The sequence below is a fragment of the Corapipo altera genome, unplaced genomic scaffold (assembly GCF_003945725.1).
Source record: "Corapipo altera isolate COAL_440 unplaced genomic scaffold, ASM394572v1 202, whole genome shotgun sequence".
In the NCBI taxonomy this organism is placed as follows: domain Eukaryota; kingdom Metazoa; phylum Chordata; class Aves; order Passeriformes; family Pipridae; genus Corapipo; species Corapipo altera.
Genome location: NW_020884980.1, coordinates 672,092 through 690,741, shown reverse-complemented (window position 1 = coordinate 690,741; position 18,650 = coordinate 672,092). Strand labels below are relative to the sequence as shown.

Genomic DNA, 18,650 nt, shown 5'->3' with positions numbered 1-18,650 from the left:
TAACAGAAGCTGCATTCAGGTTGTGTTTCACTCACCAGTGTCACTCTTTGGAGGGGCACATCCCATCCTGCGTCTCAGATTGTGAGTTCTGGCTTCTGGAGGGTCAGACTCAGTTTTAATATTGGTTGCCTTAAAAAAAGGGAAAAAAATCAGACAGGGGGACTCAGGCTTTTCAATCAAACTCAGAAACATTTAATCCTTACAAACCAACAAATCTAAACAGACACCTGAAGTTCTGAAACACTTCAATTACTTAGAACAGTTCAGAGAGAAATAATACAGGGAACAACACTGGAGATTTGAAAGCAAATCCTACAAAAAGACCATGCCAATAATGATACCAGGCTTTGGGTTTGCTTTCAGTGGGACCCAATAAGAAGCAAAGGAACAAGGAACTCTGGGCTTTCACAGATTCTCTAGTGCTCTTGAGAAGCAGAACATGCTCCAGCAAGGACCTTAGTTGGTGCATTGGGGAGCTTTCAACACAGAATAGTGTTTTTCCATTTAATTTATACATTTCTTCCCTGAAGTTTTGAGACTGTGGAAGAACAATTCTCAAATTTCTCAGCATTATGAGAGATTTCTCCAACGTTGTATTTTTTAAGCTTAACTCCTTAAGGAATGAGGTCATGCAACAAGTCAGTCACTATCAGCCACTCCCTGAACCCCCAAAAATGGGGTCTGTGGCACAGGTCTAAGGCAGGACTGAACACAGAACCAGGTACTCCAAGGGGCAGGGGCTGTTGTTCACTTTGGGGGTTTTTGTAGGCTTTGGTTGTTTGATTTGGATTTTTACAGAGCTGGTTTTGACATTATTTCCCCATCACTTTTCATATTCTCTTTGTCTAAATGTCTCCATCAGACCAGGCATCAATCCCACTGCTTAAGATATGCAAAAAAAGAAGCTGTTTGTTGTATGCAACAGTTCTGCCTGAGGGCCAGTGGGCCCTGAGCCTCCAGCAGTGAAGAGACAGACCCCCAGCTTCTGCATCTCCAGCTTCTCTGTGTCTTATTCTGTGCCTTAGTCAACACTGAGCAGCTCTTGTTTTTGGCCTGAGCCTTTTATCACATCAACTCATCTCACTGTCACCTCCCCAGCATTATTGTAGTCTTTCACACCAAACTTTCCCACATCAAGCACCTAAACCCTTTGCATTCCAAACACAGCCTATGACAGGCACTGCCCTTTTCTTTTCTCATCAACGTTTTCTCCTGGCTGTTTACTCAGCAGGTAAGAAAGGGCCAGGTAAAACTGTGTGTCTTACAACTGCAAGCTAACACTTATCCTACAGGACAGAATAATTTGCAGTACTTCTCTGTGGTTCACTTCTTTCAGAGGTTTATGGGCAGCCTTTGAAAAGCAGGAAACGTCAAACTGGTAAACAAGAGAATGAATTTAAGATTTACAGTTTAAGACACTGACAAATCCTTGCATATCTCAAAAAGTTGGGACACAAGAACAAGCATTACTCCTTTGCAATGAGGTCGGTGCAAATGCCAGCTGCTTGGAGCTTCAGTATTGAATAAAATGGATTTAATCACTGTGGCTCACTGCACTGAAATGGTACGGAAATGTTCACATTAACAAATCTTGTGGAAATTATTGTCTTAAAACACTGCAGCTCCTTGCTAAGCCAGTCAGTTCCTGCTGTTCAATTGAGCCTTAGCACCGTGTGTTCCAATTCTATTCTCAATCAAGGATTTTTTTTCCACAAAAATTAGGTGCATGACACCAGTGGTGCTTGGGGCAAGAGCTGAGAGGGCAGCCTTGCCTTTTAGTTCAGGATGAGCAGTTGGTTTCCACCAAAATCATAAAAATGTGCCCTCTTTGTTAGTGCCATCTGACACCACTACCAGAGAAACAGCTGGAATTTTAGTGTATATTTGTCTTGCTGTTAATCCTTAAGGGATCCATGAGAACAAGCATCCTGTAACCACAGGCAGACACTCCAAATGGAAAGCTTCAGCCCAAACTACCGAGGTTTGCTCAGAATTACAAATCCACTTGTAACCAGGTATTTGAGTGGAAAAGCTTTGGAAACCCTTAATTGTAACTCATTAACTAAGCATAATTACAGGCAGAATTTGCAACAACTAAGCTGTACTATTGCTACTAATAAAAAACAAGACTAGAACAATGGGAGTTAACAAGAATCTGAAGCGAACCGTGACCTTCCTAACTCATGATGTCACCACTAATCAGACCCTCTCCTGGGAACATCCTTCCCTTCTCTTCATCTACTCCAACAAAAGAAATAGGAACTCTCTGGAGACAGGATCATCAGGCTGGAAAGGCTGGAGCCACAGTATTACTGTTTTCCAGCAATAAGGGAGACACATCATGATCTCCTAAAATACGTCTTCACAGAAGACATTGAGATATAATCAATACATTTTATGCTTATCCAAATAAATATTATTTCTTAAGCACATTTAAGATTGTATAAAACGACATTGACTTCAGGTTATGCATTTTTCCCTTACATTGCATGGGTAAGTTATCAGAAATTGATAGAATTCAAGAGTGAAAAATGAAATTCAACAATGCTAATGGTACAACCAAACCCCTCCCTGCTCCAACAGCTGGCTTCAGCTCATGAAAGATGTACAGAAACCTCACAGCACATTTAAAGAATAACTGCAGCTCACTGGCTGAGAACAACAGATCAAAGCTGCTTCATTTCCAGAACTTGTCACCTGTATTTTAATCGAAGAGCCTCACAGTATTTACTACCATGCTAAAAACATTACTGTACACACCCCTAAACAGCTCCCACAGCAGAGCCTCCCAGAACTCCAAACCTCGGTAACACAACTGTTAGAGCACCACGCAATTCTTAGCCCGTTTTTTTTAGGATTTGTGCCTTTCTAAAGGCTCAGGCTGTGCCCCCAGAGCTGAGCCCTCACCTCGGCCGTCAGGCGCTTGGCTCGGCGCGCGGGCGGGCAGGTCTCCGACGGCGGAACCGACTGTCTCTGGGGGATGTCGTGGGGCTTGTACTCCTTGTCCTTCGTGTCACTGCTGAGATCCGGTTTCTGCAAGCACTAAAAAGAGACACAACTTGGTTACTACATTTTTTCTGCCTCCACCTCCAACACAAATTCTGTGCAGAACAATTTCCTGGCTCGTGGGAAAGAACAGAGACAGGGCTCTGATAATTACTGTGCTGAGCTAATAAAACAGCATGTATGACAATGGTAGAATTACCTATTTGAACAAGTTACAAATTCAATTTTTCCTGCCCGTTTAGTGACTGCAATAACCATAATAAAGGATCTTAAAGCAAGCTGAAGTCATCCTTTAAGTGTTATGAGCACTGAACATTCCTCTATGTGAAATCCCAACCTCAACTCTTCTAGCAGATGGGGCTTTTTCAGACTGGATCACCAGCACTCTGGAACTGCTGCAGTGTCCTCAGGTTGCATTGCTGTGATGCCAACAATATAAAAGTAAATTACAGCCTATCAAACATCCTTGTCCTAACTGAAATACAGCCTTGTCCAATGGCCATCGCTGGAGTTCCCTTCTTCCATGTTTTGGAGAGGACAACTGCTCCATGAATTAAGAGCAGAAGGGAAAAGATGCAAAACCAGTTTTAGTTCTTTCAAGTTGCTGAATGAACATATTTAATTGCTGAAAACTGTGCACATTTTTGGCAAGAAACTGAATAATTAATAACAATTCCCCGTTTGTCAAGCCACACAACACTCAGTAACAGCAGACAAAATATAACAGCTTTTAACGAGTAAACAACAAATCCAACAGAAAGAAGAAGTCTTGTGTTGTCAGGAAGTAATTCACAGGAATTGCTGGATCCACATTTCCCCTGTTCCTGTCAGAAGCATTTTCTCAGCAAGAGAGAACAGTGAAGAACCACTGCAGTGGTGTGAGGATGATGATACTCTGTGGACAGCACAGAAATCAGACTTTCAGGAACAAATGACAGCCAGAAGGGGGGATGGAAAAGGAGAGAAAAGTGGTATTTTAGAAGACAAGTCTATGCTGAAAGAATTACGTATTTAACAAAATTTCAGTATCGGTCACGGGCAGCAGGATGAGATTAACCACAGACAGCCCACAACTCTGACCAAAGAAACCTCCAAGACTGCTATTTTCTTTCACACTGCCTTTAGTCCTGGACTTCGTAAGCTCTAGATTTATTCTCTGAAAGCAAAGGGGGGACTTCATTTCCACATTAAATACACAAAAACACTCAACTTTGCAGCTCGCGCACACGAGCGGCGAGTCCTGGCTGACACTCCAAGGTGGGCAGGTTGTGGGTACCTGCAGCCCAGAGCAGCTGGCCCTTCCCAAGAGCTTGTCCCCTTAAGGCTCACACTGGAAGGAGAATCACAGGATCACAGGATGGTTTGGGTCGGAAGGGACTTTAAAGATCACCTCGTTCTAAGCCCCTGCCATGGGCAGGGACACCTTCCACTAGACCGGGTTGAACACCATCCAACCTGGCTTTGAATGTTTCCAGGGATAAGGCATCTACCAAAGATGATGGGAATTATTTCACATCAACATCAGTGGAGGAAAGTAAAAAAAATAACAATTTCTCAGAACAGAAAACGGACAAGCAGAAAAAGCAAGTGAGTAGAAAAATGATGAAAATGAAAGACAAGAACTTCCATAAAATCTGATTCCTTGAACTGTGTCCTCAAGTGAAATCCAAATTTTTCACCAAAAGAAAAACAAAAAGTTTCTACTCCTTCTGGTAATAGAGGACATATGATCCTTGAAAATAAAGATGTAGAAGGCAAACAAGTTTTCCTAATCAAAATGGTAAGGAAACCTGGAAAACCAACAGATAGTGAGTGTAACTTGCCTCACTTCAGTGCCAAGGAAAAAAAACCCACCACCAAAAAATGAACATTCACTGAAAAACACCAGAGCACATTTCCTAAATACTGAGGTTTCACCAACTATTTATGCACAAACATTTCCCAGTGCCTCCATAACCTGAGGCAAAGCAGTGCCATGAAATGGCTGTTAATTAACCATTTCAACTGCACCTAGAGAAGACCTAGAACTGTAAGCCCTGTGTTATGGATGAGAATTCCTCTGAACCTCCTTTACTCCTGCACTGACCAGATCAACTGTCTTCAACTAAGGACACAGATGACATCTCTCCAGTCCTTCCCTCTCCCAGGCAGCCTCTGGCAAGGCTGAACTTCTACCAACATTCACCATAAGCTCATCCCACACACAGTGATCATCATCTTGTTATATTCCAAGAAGATGGCTGCACATATGATCCTTGAACTCCCAGTGGTGGCAGACAACAAGTTGAAAGCCCATCAGCTGAAACCAAAAAGGAGCAGCTCCTTTAGCAGACAGAGGACACAGAAGGAATGGTCACAAGGCCTCCAGGATGTCAAAAGATGGGGGGGAAAAAAGGATGCAATTTATCTCCTCCAGGTTTAGATGTTTATTAGTAGTAATTAAATTAGAATAATTTACACATAAGCCAATCAGTCAGGCTCCCTGTACTTGCAGAACACAACAAGTCTACCCCTACTACTTATCCATGGAGGGTAAGAACCATCAAACTCCAGAGGTGCTCATTTTTCTCCAAGAACAATAAAGGGTGCCAGAGAACTATTTCACACTGAAAGATCTTTATTAGAGGCACACACATACAAAATCCTACTCAGGTCACTAAAGCCTTAGTTTGGAAAAGAGACCAGACCCACAGTTACTGAACCTGCTGGATTCACTGAAAAACAGGAGCAAGACCATCTCGAGCCCCCCAAACTGCAGCTGGAGATGACTGCTTAAATCATCAAACATCTGGGCAATGCATCACAGAAGATGCACTGACAGAAGATTCCAGACACCTCAGTTCAGGTAGGGGAACATTTATCCCTCTGGGCACAGAGTATGACTCTGCAGTATCACAGATGGTTACTACAGGCAGGAATGTGAGGTACAGAACCAGTATTGACAAGTTCACTGCAACTGCTCTGGAGACAAAACACCCAAGGCCTGTCTAATCCAATGCTTCAAGATAAGAAAATAAACACCCCCCTTGTGGAGAGCTGCTTTGAGTATTAGAAACTGGCTGATTTAAGGAATTTTTGCTCTGGGACTGAACAAGAGTTTTAACAAAAACATGTTATTCCTGTCCATCCCCCTCTGAACAGCTCCAGAGAGTTTCACTGTTTCAGTATGTAGATAGAAATATCTCCAACTGGGATATGTGTCAAAATAACTCCTGAAGACAGTTTAACATGTATTTAAGCCATACAAACAGTTAATGCTATGCTCAGATCTGGATTAGATTTAAGTTATGGCACAGTCAACAGTGGAAACTACACCATTCCATTATTCTTCACTTTTGCAGGAAAAAAAACCCCAATGAATATTTCAAGTACTAACAAACAACGGAAAAAAGTAAATCAAAGGAATCAGTGAATGCAAGCACTAATCTTGTCTGGATGACCACTCAAGCTGCATGAAGGGCTTCTCTCAAAAGGCTGTTGAAGCATCACGAGGAGGAAGCATCTCCAAGTGACAGCTGTCACATCCAACTTCTTCAAAAACACAACTCAGGTGCTTAGGTTCCCAGCAAAACACTGAACAGACACACAATAATGGACACCTACACAAGAAGCATCTGAGAAAGCATCACTTACTGAGAACACGTGGAAGGAAGTCAGAAAGAATCTCATCTGAGATTCTTCCGCAAAAAACGTTTTGCAAAACAAACTCACTTGGAAGACAAGGTTGTCACGAAGAAAAAAAAAGTCAAATTAGAGTGAAAAGTGAGTTAAGCCCAACATATTCCCATGGATTCTCTCAGGTCATTCAAAAATCTGTGTCTGCCACATACAGAAGGGGAATATTTTAACAGCTTGGAGTGGGGGTGTGGAGGAAGTAAAAAAAATAAATTACCCTTACATGCATCACTTGTCCAGAACTGTCTCCACATCAGTTTGAACAAATGTCAGGTGCCCATTGCAAGACAGAGCTTGAAAAGTAACATTTAAAAAGAAGCATGTCCTCATTTAAGAAGGTTTTTCTTTTCTGAAAGGGTTTAAAATACTGAGCAAGCCATGAATGTGAGTATTAATTGTGTGACAGACGCTCTCAGGGAAGCCCCGTTTCCAGGGTACTGTGGAACCACATTCACTGCACTACAACTTTAATTAGATCTTTCCCTGTGCAATTGCACCTCAAAAATACGGCAGCAACGTCAGATGTAACAAACACATGAGCTCAAAAAAACCCAAAGAGAAATCACGGTTTCCAGACCTAATAAAAATGCCGAGTTTTCAATGAAATGTCTTCAGAAAATGGTGCTGCTTTCCATTGCTTAACAAGAATGTGTTTGAGGGAAGCCAAAATACTTTTGATCCAGTAGTTTCCTTAGCTCAAAGATTTTTATGTTCAACTCTATTTTGTTCTTATCCACTGTTTGCAAAAGACCCCTCTTTCTGAGGGATCTGCAGAATTTAGTTGTTTTTCACTGAGAATTGATCATCACTGCCCAAATAAAAAGTCTAATTCTATCCTCTCTGAACGTGTATCAAATCCCTCTCTCATTTCTGCAGCTTTGTGTAAAGGCCTGTGTTGATTTCTGTACACAGACAAAAGCTTGTAACAGGATTAGGGCTTTTATTGCTTAAAAAAGGTCAACACTCCTGTCTTTGAAAGATCATCATGGAAAGAATATTGCAAAGAAATAAAAATGGATGTTGGCAACTGCAACCTGTTTTGGTTTTCCAAATAAATGCCTACTGCTCTAAAAGAGAAAGCCTATTCTTCATTAGAGATTACATGGTCTCCACTCTCAACAAACCCTGAGTTTTGGTTTAATGGTCAAATCAAGGATTGATGATTGATCCAGGAAGGATGAAGATTTAAGTTTGGAAAAAGTCACAAGCCACACTGTCGGCCCCACTGCAACAGCCAGGATGCATTCTTCAACTTGTCACCCCTGGTGAACGTGAGGTGAGTTACTGTCACAACACTGCCATGGTTTGCACAGTCCCTGGGTCCCTCTGGGTATGGGACACAGACCCACAGCATTTTTCTGGCAGAGAGACAGACCTGGGTTGTTCCATGGATTAGCAGTACTTGGCATTACAGAAACTACTACAGGAAGCCTGAAAGTCTGTTATCAGGAAGCTTCTGTAAACTGCAGAGAGAAAATACAAACAGGTGGTGTTCAAAGCAGGAGTAAGAGCTTACCTGGAAGACTAATGCTAAGAATTTCACTTTTAATTAAAAGTCTGCCTGTGGCTTTCTGAACTGCCTTCATCACACAATGCATCTGGTCACCTGCATGACACTAAGCATGAAATGCAGCTTCACAAATGTTCCAGTAATTAAGAGAGCCCTGACAGACTGGTTGCTAAATTAACTGGACTCAGTGTAGCTTACCAAGAGACTCGCTCCCGACTGGAATAAGTTGTAGGGGTAGAGGATTCGCTCGTAGTGCGCCCGGATGTGAGAGCCCACGGCTTTGCCAGGAGCAAATCCCATCCTCGTGGCTATTTTGGTCCATTTTCTCTCCTTGCAAACTACATCAAATCCTCCTTGTTCTGCAACTAGCTAAAAAGTGAAAATAAAATGCTCATATATTTAATAATAAAATTATCAGCGTTTAAGGAAAAAGGCGGGACAACACCACAACTGACATTTTAAACCAGAAAAATACAGATTTTAAAAAAAGCCCCACAACACATAAAAGTTTTTTTAAGGCAATAACTGGAATATGTAACACATAACCTATTCAAGAATTACAAACAAGTCAGTTCCTGAGTTCTGTGTGCAAACAGTCACTCAGCCCACTCTGAGAATTTTTTAGCTGCAATTTGTCACTTTGTATCCCAACCCAGCTTTCTAGCACAGGACACTCAGTTCTCACTGGAATAAGTGTTATGAAATAAGCTCAAAAAACCACAATAAAAACTCCCCTAAACACAAAGGAGAGAGACCATACCTTTGGGGTCAGAGAATCCCATCTCTAACTATCAGAATACATGAATTTCTACAGAAGTTTAACAAGTTTCATCCTAAAAGTAATTGGATTTTTTTTCTCACATATTTCTAATGGAAAATTTTTTCTCTCCCTGCTGTCATTGTCCATGAACTTTTTCCAGTTAAGCCTAAGCTTATTCTTGACCTGTTTACACTGAAGTTCAACTTTAAAGAAGAGCTGGAAATTTAACATGATCTCCAAGCTCACATGAGAACTTCCATGATAGTGTATTACTTACTATCTTTCCATGACAATGTATTCTTACTGTCACGTTAGCTGTGTTAGCTGAAAAAAAGAAATACTTTTTCCAGCTTAGATACACCCCAAAATCTCGCCTGACCAGCTGGGATACCATCCCAGGAACTGAGATAACTCAGCAGCTTTTCAGCACGAGTTTCTCCCTAACAGTCTTACTCTATTAAGCTGAAATAAATCCAAGATCTTCCTCTCCACATGTGGAATTTTCAGTGTGCATCCTTGAAGCTCCCAAAACTTTGCAATCTGGTCCAGAAAATTCAGTTTTACACGAGTTTGGGCCTGCAAACAAACAAACAAACAAGTGAACTGTCTGACTTTGCCCTCTGCAAGGGTCATTTGCATTTTTCCCTCTTATCATCTGAAGAAAAATAAATTGTGTCTTTTCTCAAGTCAGTTTTTGTTACTTCTTACTGCACTGAGAAAAGTACTTTCTGAGAACAGCCAAGCAATGCTAAAAACTCCCTAAATCAGCTGCATTGTTGGGATTTATTGCATTTATTGCATTAATAATTGCTGGTTGCACAGTAATTCCCTCAGTAAGATCACTGTGCTGCTGCTATGTTAAATAACAGTAACTTAAATTTTGACACATTTTATTTTCATCACATTTTCTATTCTTAAGGTAAAAAATAGCAACGTTTGTCTGTAAACTCCAGGGAGCTCTGAACAGCCTGTGGTCACACAACTCCCTCTCTTACCATCCCAAATCTGAGCCCTTTCCTTGACATTTCACATGACCAAGTCAGGACTTTAGAAAGAATCAGGAGAAAAATCAGGCACAGAGTCACCACCATCCCAACTGGTACCAGCACCGAGCCAACCAGGGCTCCTCACGCTCCCTTTCTAGTCTCAATTCATGGAAGCAGTGAATGAAAGTGCTTGTGAACAGCAAATTTCAACCAACTGAATCCAGATTTTGCAATTGTTTCTTCCAAAAGGCTGGTTATTTTTAAAGCACTCCAAGTGTTTAATCTCTTCTCCTTTTGAAAGATGCTGTATGTGTGCAAAACGCAGACACAGATCTGTGGCACTGGAGAGTTTGAGTTTAACCACTTAGAAGCACTTCTGTGTGGAAAAGGCCTGAATTACATTCTTTTAATGAGCATTAGCTATACTTTTTATGCATAGAATGTTCTGAACTAGGTTCTGAAACAGAGGAATTTCTGTGCTAATTAAAAACTGCTGTTCAGAGGTCCCGAGTGCTGTCAGCTCATGGCCAGTCCTCTGGCAAACAGCACCTCTCAAAAACACAGTGGCACGTTTAGGAGCAGAAGCAATGCCCAGCTTTCCAGTTTACCTCCAGTTCATTGAGCCTCTGGATCCTTGGGGTGAAGTGAAGTTTGTCGACATCGCAGGCGAAGGGAGGCTGCCAGTCCTGGAAAACAGAAGCGTTCCATCAAAAGACCAGGAAAAGGAAGGAAATTTCTCTCTGTGACAATCAAAAGCCAGGTGAAGCTGAAGCATGGAACAGGCCCCTGTAGCCTCCAAAGGCTCTGGAGCCCCTCCAGCTCACGGTGGGAGTGTGACAGCTGGACCCCAACCCGTCAGCATGGCCCATGCTGCACGTCCAACCGGGGCTGCTCCGGGCTCCAAGTGCCTTCACAGGGAACAAGCCCAGAGAGCAGGAAGAGTGAGATACATCAAGTGAGTGTCATTGTCTGCACCTTAAAATAGTTCCCTGTGCCTTTAAAACAGGTAATGGAACCACAAAATCAATCACATTTTGGAACTAACGACCTGTCCTGCACTGTGAGACTCCACAGAGTCCCGGGATTGTTAAGGTTGGAGAAGCCCTTTAAGATCATTGAGTCCAACCCTTAAGCAGCAGCAGCACCATGGTCACCACTAAACCATGTCCCCAAGTGCCACATCCACACATCTTTTGAACACTTGCAGGGACAGTGACTCCACCACTGCCCTGGGCAGCCTGTGCCAGTGCCTGACAAATACCTTGGCTGCAAATATTCAGGAAGAGCTAGAATATGATCAATTAAAAAAAAAAAAATTATTATTACTTTGATAAAATACCCGCACCTGGCAGTGTTATTTATAAACACAACTATAAAGCCATTTTATCTTTCAGATCTCTGACATCTATCACACATGCTTGGTTTGGCAATACACAGATTCACAAAACCAAATTAGATTTCATTTAAACTTGACAGGAATTTATTGCATATAAACTTATCTTATTATCACTAATTACAGAATGAAGATAATGCACAAGAGAGCTACTGATAGTGGTGTAAGACAAGAGCTTTGCACCAGGAAAAAAAACTACCTTTCCTCAATGTTGGCAGCAACTGAAGTAAGACCAGCATCATAAACACAATATTTGTTAATTTAGCAGACACAGAGGATATGAAAACCAGCATTAAAATCAACCATAAATAGTTTGCAAAGCAATTATCTTACAGAGCAAACAAGACACAAGAGTCACCAAGAGTGTGGAGAACCTGAAGAGCAGATGGACACCAATCCACAGGCTTTATCAAGCTTGGGTTGACTAATCCATATCTCAAAATTGGTAACAAAAGCTTTCTGATCCTACAAGGCACTTGCAGCACATCAAGACTTGACAAGGCCAGTTGCAATTAAAATTTGAACCGGAAATTTAGACAATGGTAGGGGGTCAGGATGGCAAATTACCAAAAGGACACTCAACCCTCGACCAGTGGACACATTTCTCAATTATTTTCCTGCTTTTAACCTTAAGACTAAGTCTGGTACCCAACAACAAAATGTTCTCAAACAACTCAGTGGCATTAACTCTTCTCTTACTGCCCATTTTCTTTGCCAGAACACCAAATGCAATGAAACTGGCAAGTCTGACAAAGAGAATGTTGGATATTCTTTTCTAATATCCTGCTATTTGATGAATCATTCGTGGCCCTCAAGCTGTAAGATGAGAAGCACAACTGGGAACAGTTGGGCAGGATTTGAAGTGTTGTACTTCAACAGGACAAATCTGACTCTCAAGCTGAACCAACTGGTTATATCATTAGTCACAACTCTGGAGTTTGCTCTGTACCAAAAAGAGGGAGACAGGAGACAGGCACCCAGCCCAGGAGGGGACACAGTGGTGATGACACATAGGAGACATGTTGGGGATCAAATTAAATTGCCCAAAGGAGAACTGTGGGGTCCTGAGAGCTTTGCTTAGGCTGACAGTAAACGAAACCAAGGGGGCTGTGCTGCCTCACTGCTCAGCAAAGCAATGAGCCAAGGCTGTCCCCAGTGGGCCACGCATCACTCTAAACCAGGTCCTCCAGTAAGGCTCTGCAGAGGTCAAGAAACAGGAATAAAGTGAACAGGAGCAAGAACTGAGCTCATGTAGGCAATGACACCGTCACCGCCCCATGCTGCGCTTCGGGGCCATCGCCTGCAGTTACTGCACTGGCAGCACATCAGGAAAACCAGGGAAGGGAGGGGAGAGCTCAGGCGACTCTTCTGGTCAGGCCACATGTCTCTTGGCACAGGCTGCTGCTCTGGGCAGAGCCCAGAGGAAAGTCTGCATGCCACTGGGCACAACAGGAGGAACAGGATCCCGACCTGTTCCTACAGGTTCCGGCTCCTGCTCAAGACTGAAGAAATCCAGCTCCAAGGGTGCCCAGGGCAGACACAGCCCCAGCCCCTGGCAGACAGCACGGAGCAGGCTGGTCCTCTGCTTATGGAAGCAAATGAGGAAGTTTATGTGCATGATCTTACACAAACACCTCATTCACAGCACGGCACCCAAAACAACCTGCTCCAGAATTAGCTGATTATCTCCACGATCTCCTATTTATTACTGACTGCTGCACGTCTGGGGACATTTTTTCCTGTTTGGCCAAGCACACTGGTGCTGGCAAAGCACCAGTTACCCACTGCACTGGAGAGAGTAACATGACTCCAGATAACACAATCTGCCTCAACAGGCATTTCCTACACCTGCAGTTTTTAAGTTTACTGATATTGAATGTCCAACACACACACACACCAGGATGCCCCAATGGTTCGTCAGCTGTTTACCAGAGATAAGCTTTGGGAACTCCTTTTATTAAATATAGCACTTTCAGTAGGTAACTTTTCAGCCTATCAAGCAGATGGGTTCATCAGCCAGAAAGAGACATTTAACAGTCTTAAAAGTGTTTAACTCGTAGCAAGAAGCAAGTCATTTCAAGAGCTTCTGCTGTGAGATGGTAAATGTGCTTAACGAGAGGGAACACTGGATTGACTCTGGCTTCTGAGGTTTTTAAGCAGGTATCACAGAATCACAGAATATGCTGAACTGGAAGAGACCCACAGGGATCATCGAGTCAAACTCCTGGCCCCGCACAGGACACCCCAACAATCCCACCACGTGCCTGACAGGATTGTCCAGGTGCTCCTTGGGCTCTGGAAGACTTGGGGCTGTGACCACTGCCCTGGGGAGCCTGTTCAGTGCCCAACCACCCTCTGGGTGAAAAACTTTTTCCTAATATCCAACCTCAGCCTCCCCTCTCAGCTTCATGCTGTTTCCTCGAGTCCTGTCAAGAGAGTGAAGATATTGGTACCTGCCCCTTGTGAGGGCGTTGAAGACACCAATGAGGTCTCCTCTCAGTCTCCTCCAGGCTGAACAAGCCAAGTGCCCTCACTGCTCCTCATAAGGCTTCCCCTCAAACCCTTCCCCATCCTTGTGGCCTTCTTTGGATGCTCTCTAATAGCTTAATGTCTTTGGTGCCTAAAACTGCACACAGGGCTCAAGGTGAGGCTGCACCAGTGCAGGTAGAGCTGAGGGAAATTAATGCTATTAATTCCCTAACGTCATATTAGATTATTATAAAATCACTTTTGATTTTACAAACACACTACAGCACATCCCTTCGAACACAAACTGTGTCAGATGACACTGTCACAGACCCACAGGCATTCACCATCTGGAGAAATGACAGCATGCAGCAAACAGTCCATCCTGACTGTCACAGAGTAATTTTAAAAGCACAGTTTATTTTGGAGCATCCAAACTATTCAAAGTTGATACAACCAATAAGGATAACATTTATCTTTTTCTATTCCACAGTATGGCAAGTTCCTCAAGTCCTAAACAAAGATGCTTTCAACCCTTCTTTAACAAGCATATTATTTACTCAACAGAAATCCTGGGCACATTTTGAAGCAAAACTTACCAAGAAAAATGTGATGCTCACTCAAAGGAGCTTTAAGGGACATTTGTGTGTGACAGAAATGCCTTTATGCACCTTGGAAAGGCAGCAGCACCACGAGAGGGAGCTTTGTGGTGCAGGGCTCATTTGCAAAGCTGCTGAGCCGCAGGAGGAGCTTTGCTGGGGAAGAGAAGGGCACACACCCCCCAGCTCTCCAGGCCCATTTCCCTTAACCTCATGCCTGGGAATCTGAGACTCGTCCTTTTCATTCCTCAAAGGAACTGGTCTGGATTTCCCTGTTTTAAAAAAAAATAATTTTAAAATGTTTAAAAAGTTCAATTTAAGTATCTTCCAACAGCCATGCTGAGTGTTAATGTTAAGTATACACAGAAAGCAAGAAAACATCGATTTCCTAAAAAGTCAGGAATTTTTACACCCCCTCCCCAAGACTCTTCGTTTGAAATTACTCTACTGGGTTGTGCTGTCCATCCCTGCCTGTTAAAAGCCTCCAAGGGACAAACAAGATCCTGTGCTACCTTAGTCTGCACTTGTCATAAACCTGGCATCAAATCCAGGCAAAAATGAGAAAATTTTAAACTTTTCTATAAACTGTAGGGGACAAATCCAGCTTTGCAGAAGGCATGGTTTAGGGATCTTACTAGTATTTCAAGTGGTAATGCAAACTACAAATGCTCAACACAACTATTTCTGTGATATTTCCATATTCCTGCTCCCAGCTCAGCTGCTCCAGGGATGTCAGGCTTCAGAGCATTTCAGCTGGCAAACCCTGCACCTCATCCAAACTTACTAATTAAAATTTAACCACTCCCACCCCTGCGAATTCAAGGGAACAAGGAATTACCACTGCCCCTGGTAAGCTGCTCTACAAGTTAGTTGGCTTCAGCTTTTCTTCCTCCCTTATCCTCATCTCCTTTTTAACCAAATCCCTTGTCTGCTGGCTGCCTGAGCAGCTATTCCTGAACTCTTCCTGGGAGCAACATTTCAAGACATTTCTCAATAAACAAATATCTTTTTGCTTCTCTTTACAGAACCAGCTTACCAGTCCTGCAAATAAAGATTTTTTTTTCCTCAGGCTTTTTCTGAAGTGTCTTATATTTTTTCAACATCTTTTGAAAACTGCAAGTAGTGTTTTACTTGCAATCTCTCCCATGTCAGACACAGAAAAAGACACCCCTTTTATTATTTTGCCAGACAGCAGCTCATAGTAAGATCCAAAGGAATATCTTAGCAATTCTTGCCACAGAAACACATTCATTCAGCAAACTGCAGTGATTCCCCCCTTCCCGGGATGCCCACCCTGAGAGCCTAACCTACATTCTTTGTTCCTACATCTATGATCTTGCCTTGGCAAAGGTGTTCCATGATTGCTGCCTCCAAGAGGGAGGGAGCACGCTTGGTGACTCAGGAGGTCCCTTTCAGTCTCCTGGTTTTATGACTGTATTAAAAACACACTGGGAGCTCAGATGGCAGAATCCACACAAACCCATTAACTGCCTGGCAGTGGGTCAGCCATAAAGCTCCCATCTAACGGGAACTAATCCCTCTCTGACCCTGTTAAAGGCTAACATTAGTTGGGAACTCCAATCACCAGCTAACCCAGTTTGTGGTGAACAGTCCTTGGTGAGCAGTCCTTCCTTGGCCATTCTGAGCGGAGCTGATCTTTCCAACAAAATCCCTGAATTCCTCTTTGCCAAGGAAGGACAGTGGGTGCAGTAACACAACTTACACACAGAACTGCCCAATAACAAGCCTGGTGGAGTATTTCTTATTTGAGACAAAATTGGGCTCTGTTACATATTGCAGATTAGCAAGGGAGAACAGCCATAGCCACAAATCCTTCCCATCCAAGAACCACAGCCAAGGACGAGTGTGCAGTGGGAATCACCTCTCCAGATCCCAGTGTTTTGGTGCCACCTCCACCCCTGGAGAGAAATAAAGGCTCAGGTGAGCTGGAGAGGATTCTCAAGCATCGGGGACCTAAAGGCAGAGAGAGACGGGAACTACACACAGGGTTTGAACCTCAAAACACAACAGGTGGCCAGGCTCACACACAGGAGATGCCAGGCTCTGCTCCATGGAGGCACCTGCTCACACACAGGAGATGCCAGGCTCTGCTCCATGGAGGCACCTGCACTCAAGGAACGGATACAGAGGCTCCGGCAGCACCAAGCAATGTATGAGCAGCCCTGCAGGAACAGCTGGGGATGGATGGGGTCCCACATCCCTGACTGACTTCAGAGCACTGACCCAGACCTTGAAGCAGAGCATCCATCAGGACTGGGGCCAGACCCAGCCATGGGTGTCCGAGGACACCAGGCCCCAAGAGCTGCTGCCACCTCCCCTCAAGGCACAGGTCTGCCAAGGACAGACCTTTGTTCTGATCTCCCAGTACCTCCTAGAGCACGTGAGAGCAGTACAGACTGTTCCTGGGGCTGTCCCATCCCAGCCCTTGGAGAAGGTCTGTGCCCTCTCCAGAGCTGTAACCGGCAGCTTCCAAACCTAGATTTTATTCCCAGTGTAACTCGGATTAAGAACTGAATTTCCCAGCCACCGGAATAGAGGCAGAACAGCTACGGACAACTCTGCCAGCTTCACCTGTGGAGCCTCCTTGGCTGCCCAGGGATTCCCACCACCCACTGCCCTGGCTCTCCACAACACCCTCCCTTTCAGCTGCTCAGAGCCATTGTCCCTGCTAAAGCACCTGCTCCCAGTGAAGACCATTCACTCAGACATTCCTGAGGGCAGCAGGCTGTAAGACCCCACAAGTTCTCCCTGACTTTTGAAAATGCTCAGCCTGGTCTCCTGGACACGCCTGTAGCATTCCCCTCCAGCACACCCCAGACATAACCCAGTCATTCGGGCTTGAGAGGAGGCACATTCTAAAGGATACATGGGCATGGGTTAGTTCCATCCACTGGTAGCTCTGGTTTCACCGCTGGGGAGGGGAGCTGTGCTTGGTTTTAGACTTCAATTCCAGCTTTGAGCTAGCTGACTATCTCAAGTTAAACAAAAACCTATAGAAATTCTATCTATTCCATATTCTTGCCCTAAATGGAAAGTTCCAGACTAAATTGTTTCATCTTAAAATTTTCAATGAGCTGAACAGAGTGAGTGTTGAGAATCCCTCAATGAGACTGAGGCAAGGATGGGAAACTCATCATCCTTCAAGCACACCCCAGTGTTTCAGTGTTTCTGAAGAGCAGAAACCACACCATGGTGACCACAGCAACACTGCACACAGCCCCTGCCATTAGTAAAATAAATTAAAATAGTACTCCTTTTGCATGTTTTCTTGCTAAATATAGAGATCAGTAAATCACCTACTCTGAATTCACCTAATTCCACAGTATTCCCTGTGATGAATGTAACAAGTTCTTCATTTAAAGCCAACATTTCCTAATTCCCAGTGACCAATCTGTTTTTCTTCACAAGTTTGACAGCACTAGAACAGGAACCTCAGCACCAAACCATCTCTTCCTCCCTGAATCCCATCCATCCTTGATCCCAAAGTGCCAGAAGTGGCAAATCCACCACCATCCTTCATTCTCCCCTGAGAGCAGATTCTGTCACAGTCAGAAAGGTCCTGTGACCTGACTCACCTGAGCCTGGCCCACTCTGAGCAGGACCTGCAGCTCAGTCACAGCTCACCAGGACTGGCAGACACTGCAGCACCTCTGGCTTCTCCCCAGGAGCTCACTTATGTGTTGTAACTGAGTTACCTTTCTGTTTTCTTTTTGATAAAATCAACTGGATGAGCCTCTGTGCATTATCAAATCTGAAGGATCATCACCATCAGCTTCCTGTTTCAGACAAAGTATCTCAATCCTCTGCATTAATTCCTGTTTCACAGCTCCAGGACCAGGAGACTGCCAGAACTCTGAATCAAGCTGCTCCAAAAGTGAATTGGTTTTTTGTTTTGTGTTTTCTTTTTCTTCTTAAAAACAAATCAAGCAAGCAGCTGAATGAGCAGCTTGAACAGACTTAAAGAGGTTTAAACAACATTTAAATCAATGTTGCTCCTCAGAACACGTCCCTGGAGCAGCAGCTCCAGTTCTTTCAAGCCCTGGGCTTTTAAGTTTCACCATTTAGACTTTGCTAAGGTTAAATTTCTCAAAATTCATTATTTCATGTGCAGAACTTTCTTGACACTTCTCTGCACCCTCCCCAGTTGCAAACCTTTTTGAAGTCTTCCAATAAGTGTAGGACCCCAAATGCAAAATTTTCTTCTCTCGTGCTCCCACAGAGGCAAAATCTCCTT

The 18,650-nt window shown here is 43.6% G+C and overlaps 1 protein-coding gene across 1 annotated transcript in view; it reads right to left on the bottom strand.

The window, feature by feature from the left end:
* The window catches only part of KDM5B (lysine demethylase 5B), a 55,519-nt gene that overhangs the window by 32,202 nt on the left and 4,667 nt on the right, over positions 1–18,650 (bottom strand). The window contains exons 2-6 of the mRNA XM_027665732.1: positions 10,546–10,623; positions 9,405–9,527; positions 8,390–8,560; positions 2,908–3,042; positions 36–129 (exon numbers count right to left, since the gene is read on the bottom strand). Coding sequence (XP_027521533.1) covers positions 36–129; positions 2,908–3,042; positions 8,390–8,560; positions 9,405–9,527; positions 10,546–10,623 — 601 coding nt within the window. The remainder of the gene's footprint in view (positions 1–35; positions 130–2,907; positions 3,043–8,389; positions 8,561–9,404; positions 9,528–10,545; positions 10,624–18,650) is intronic.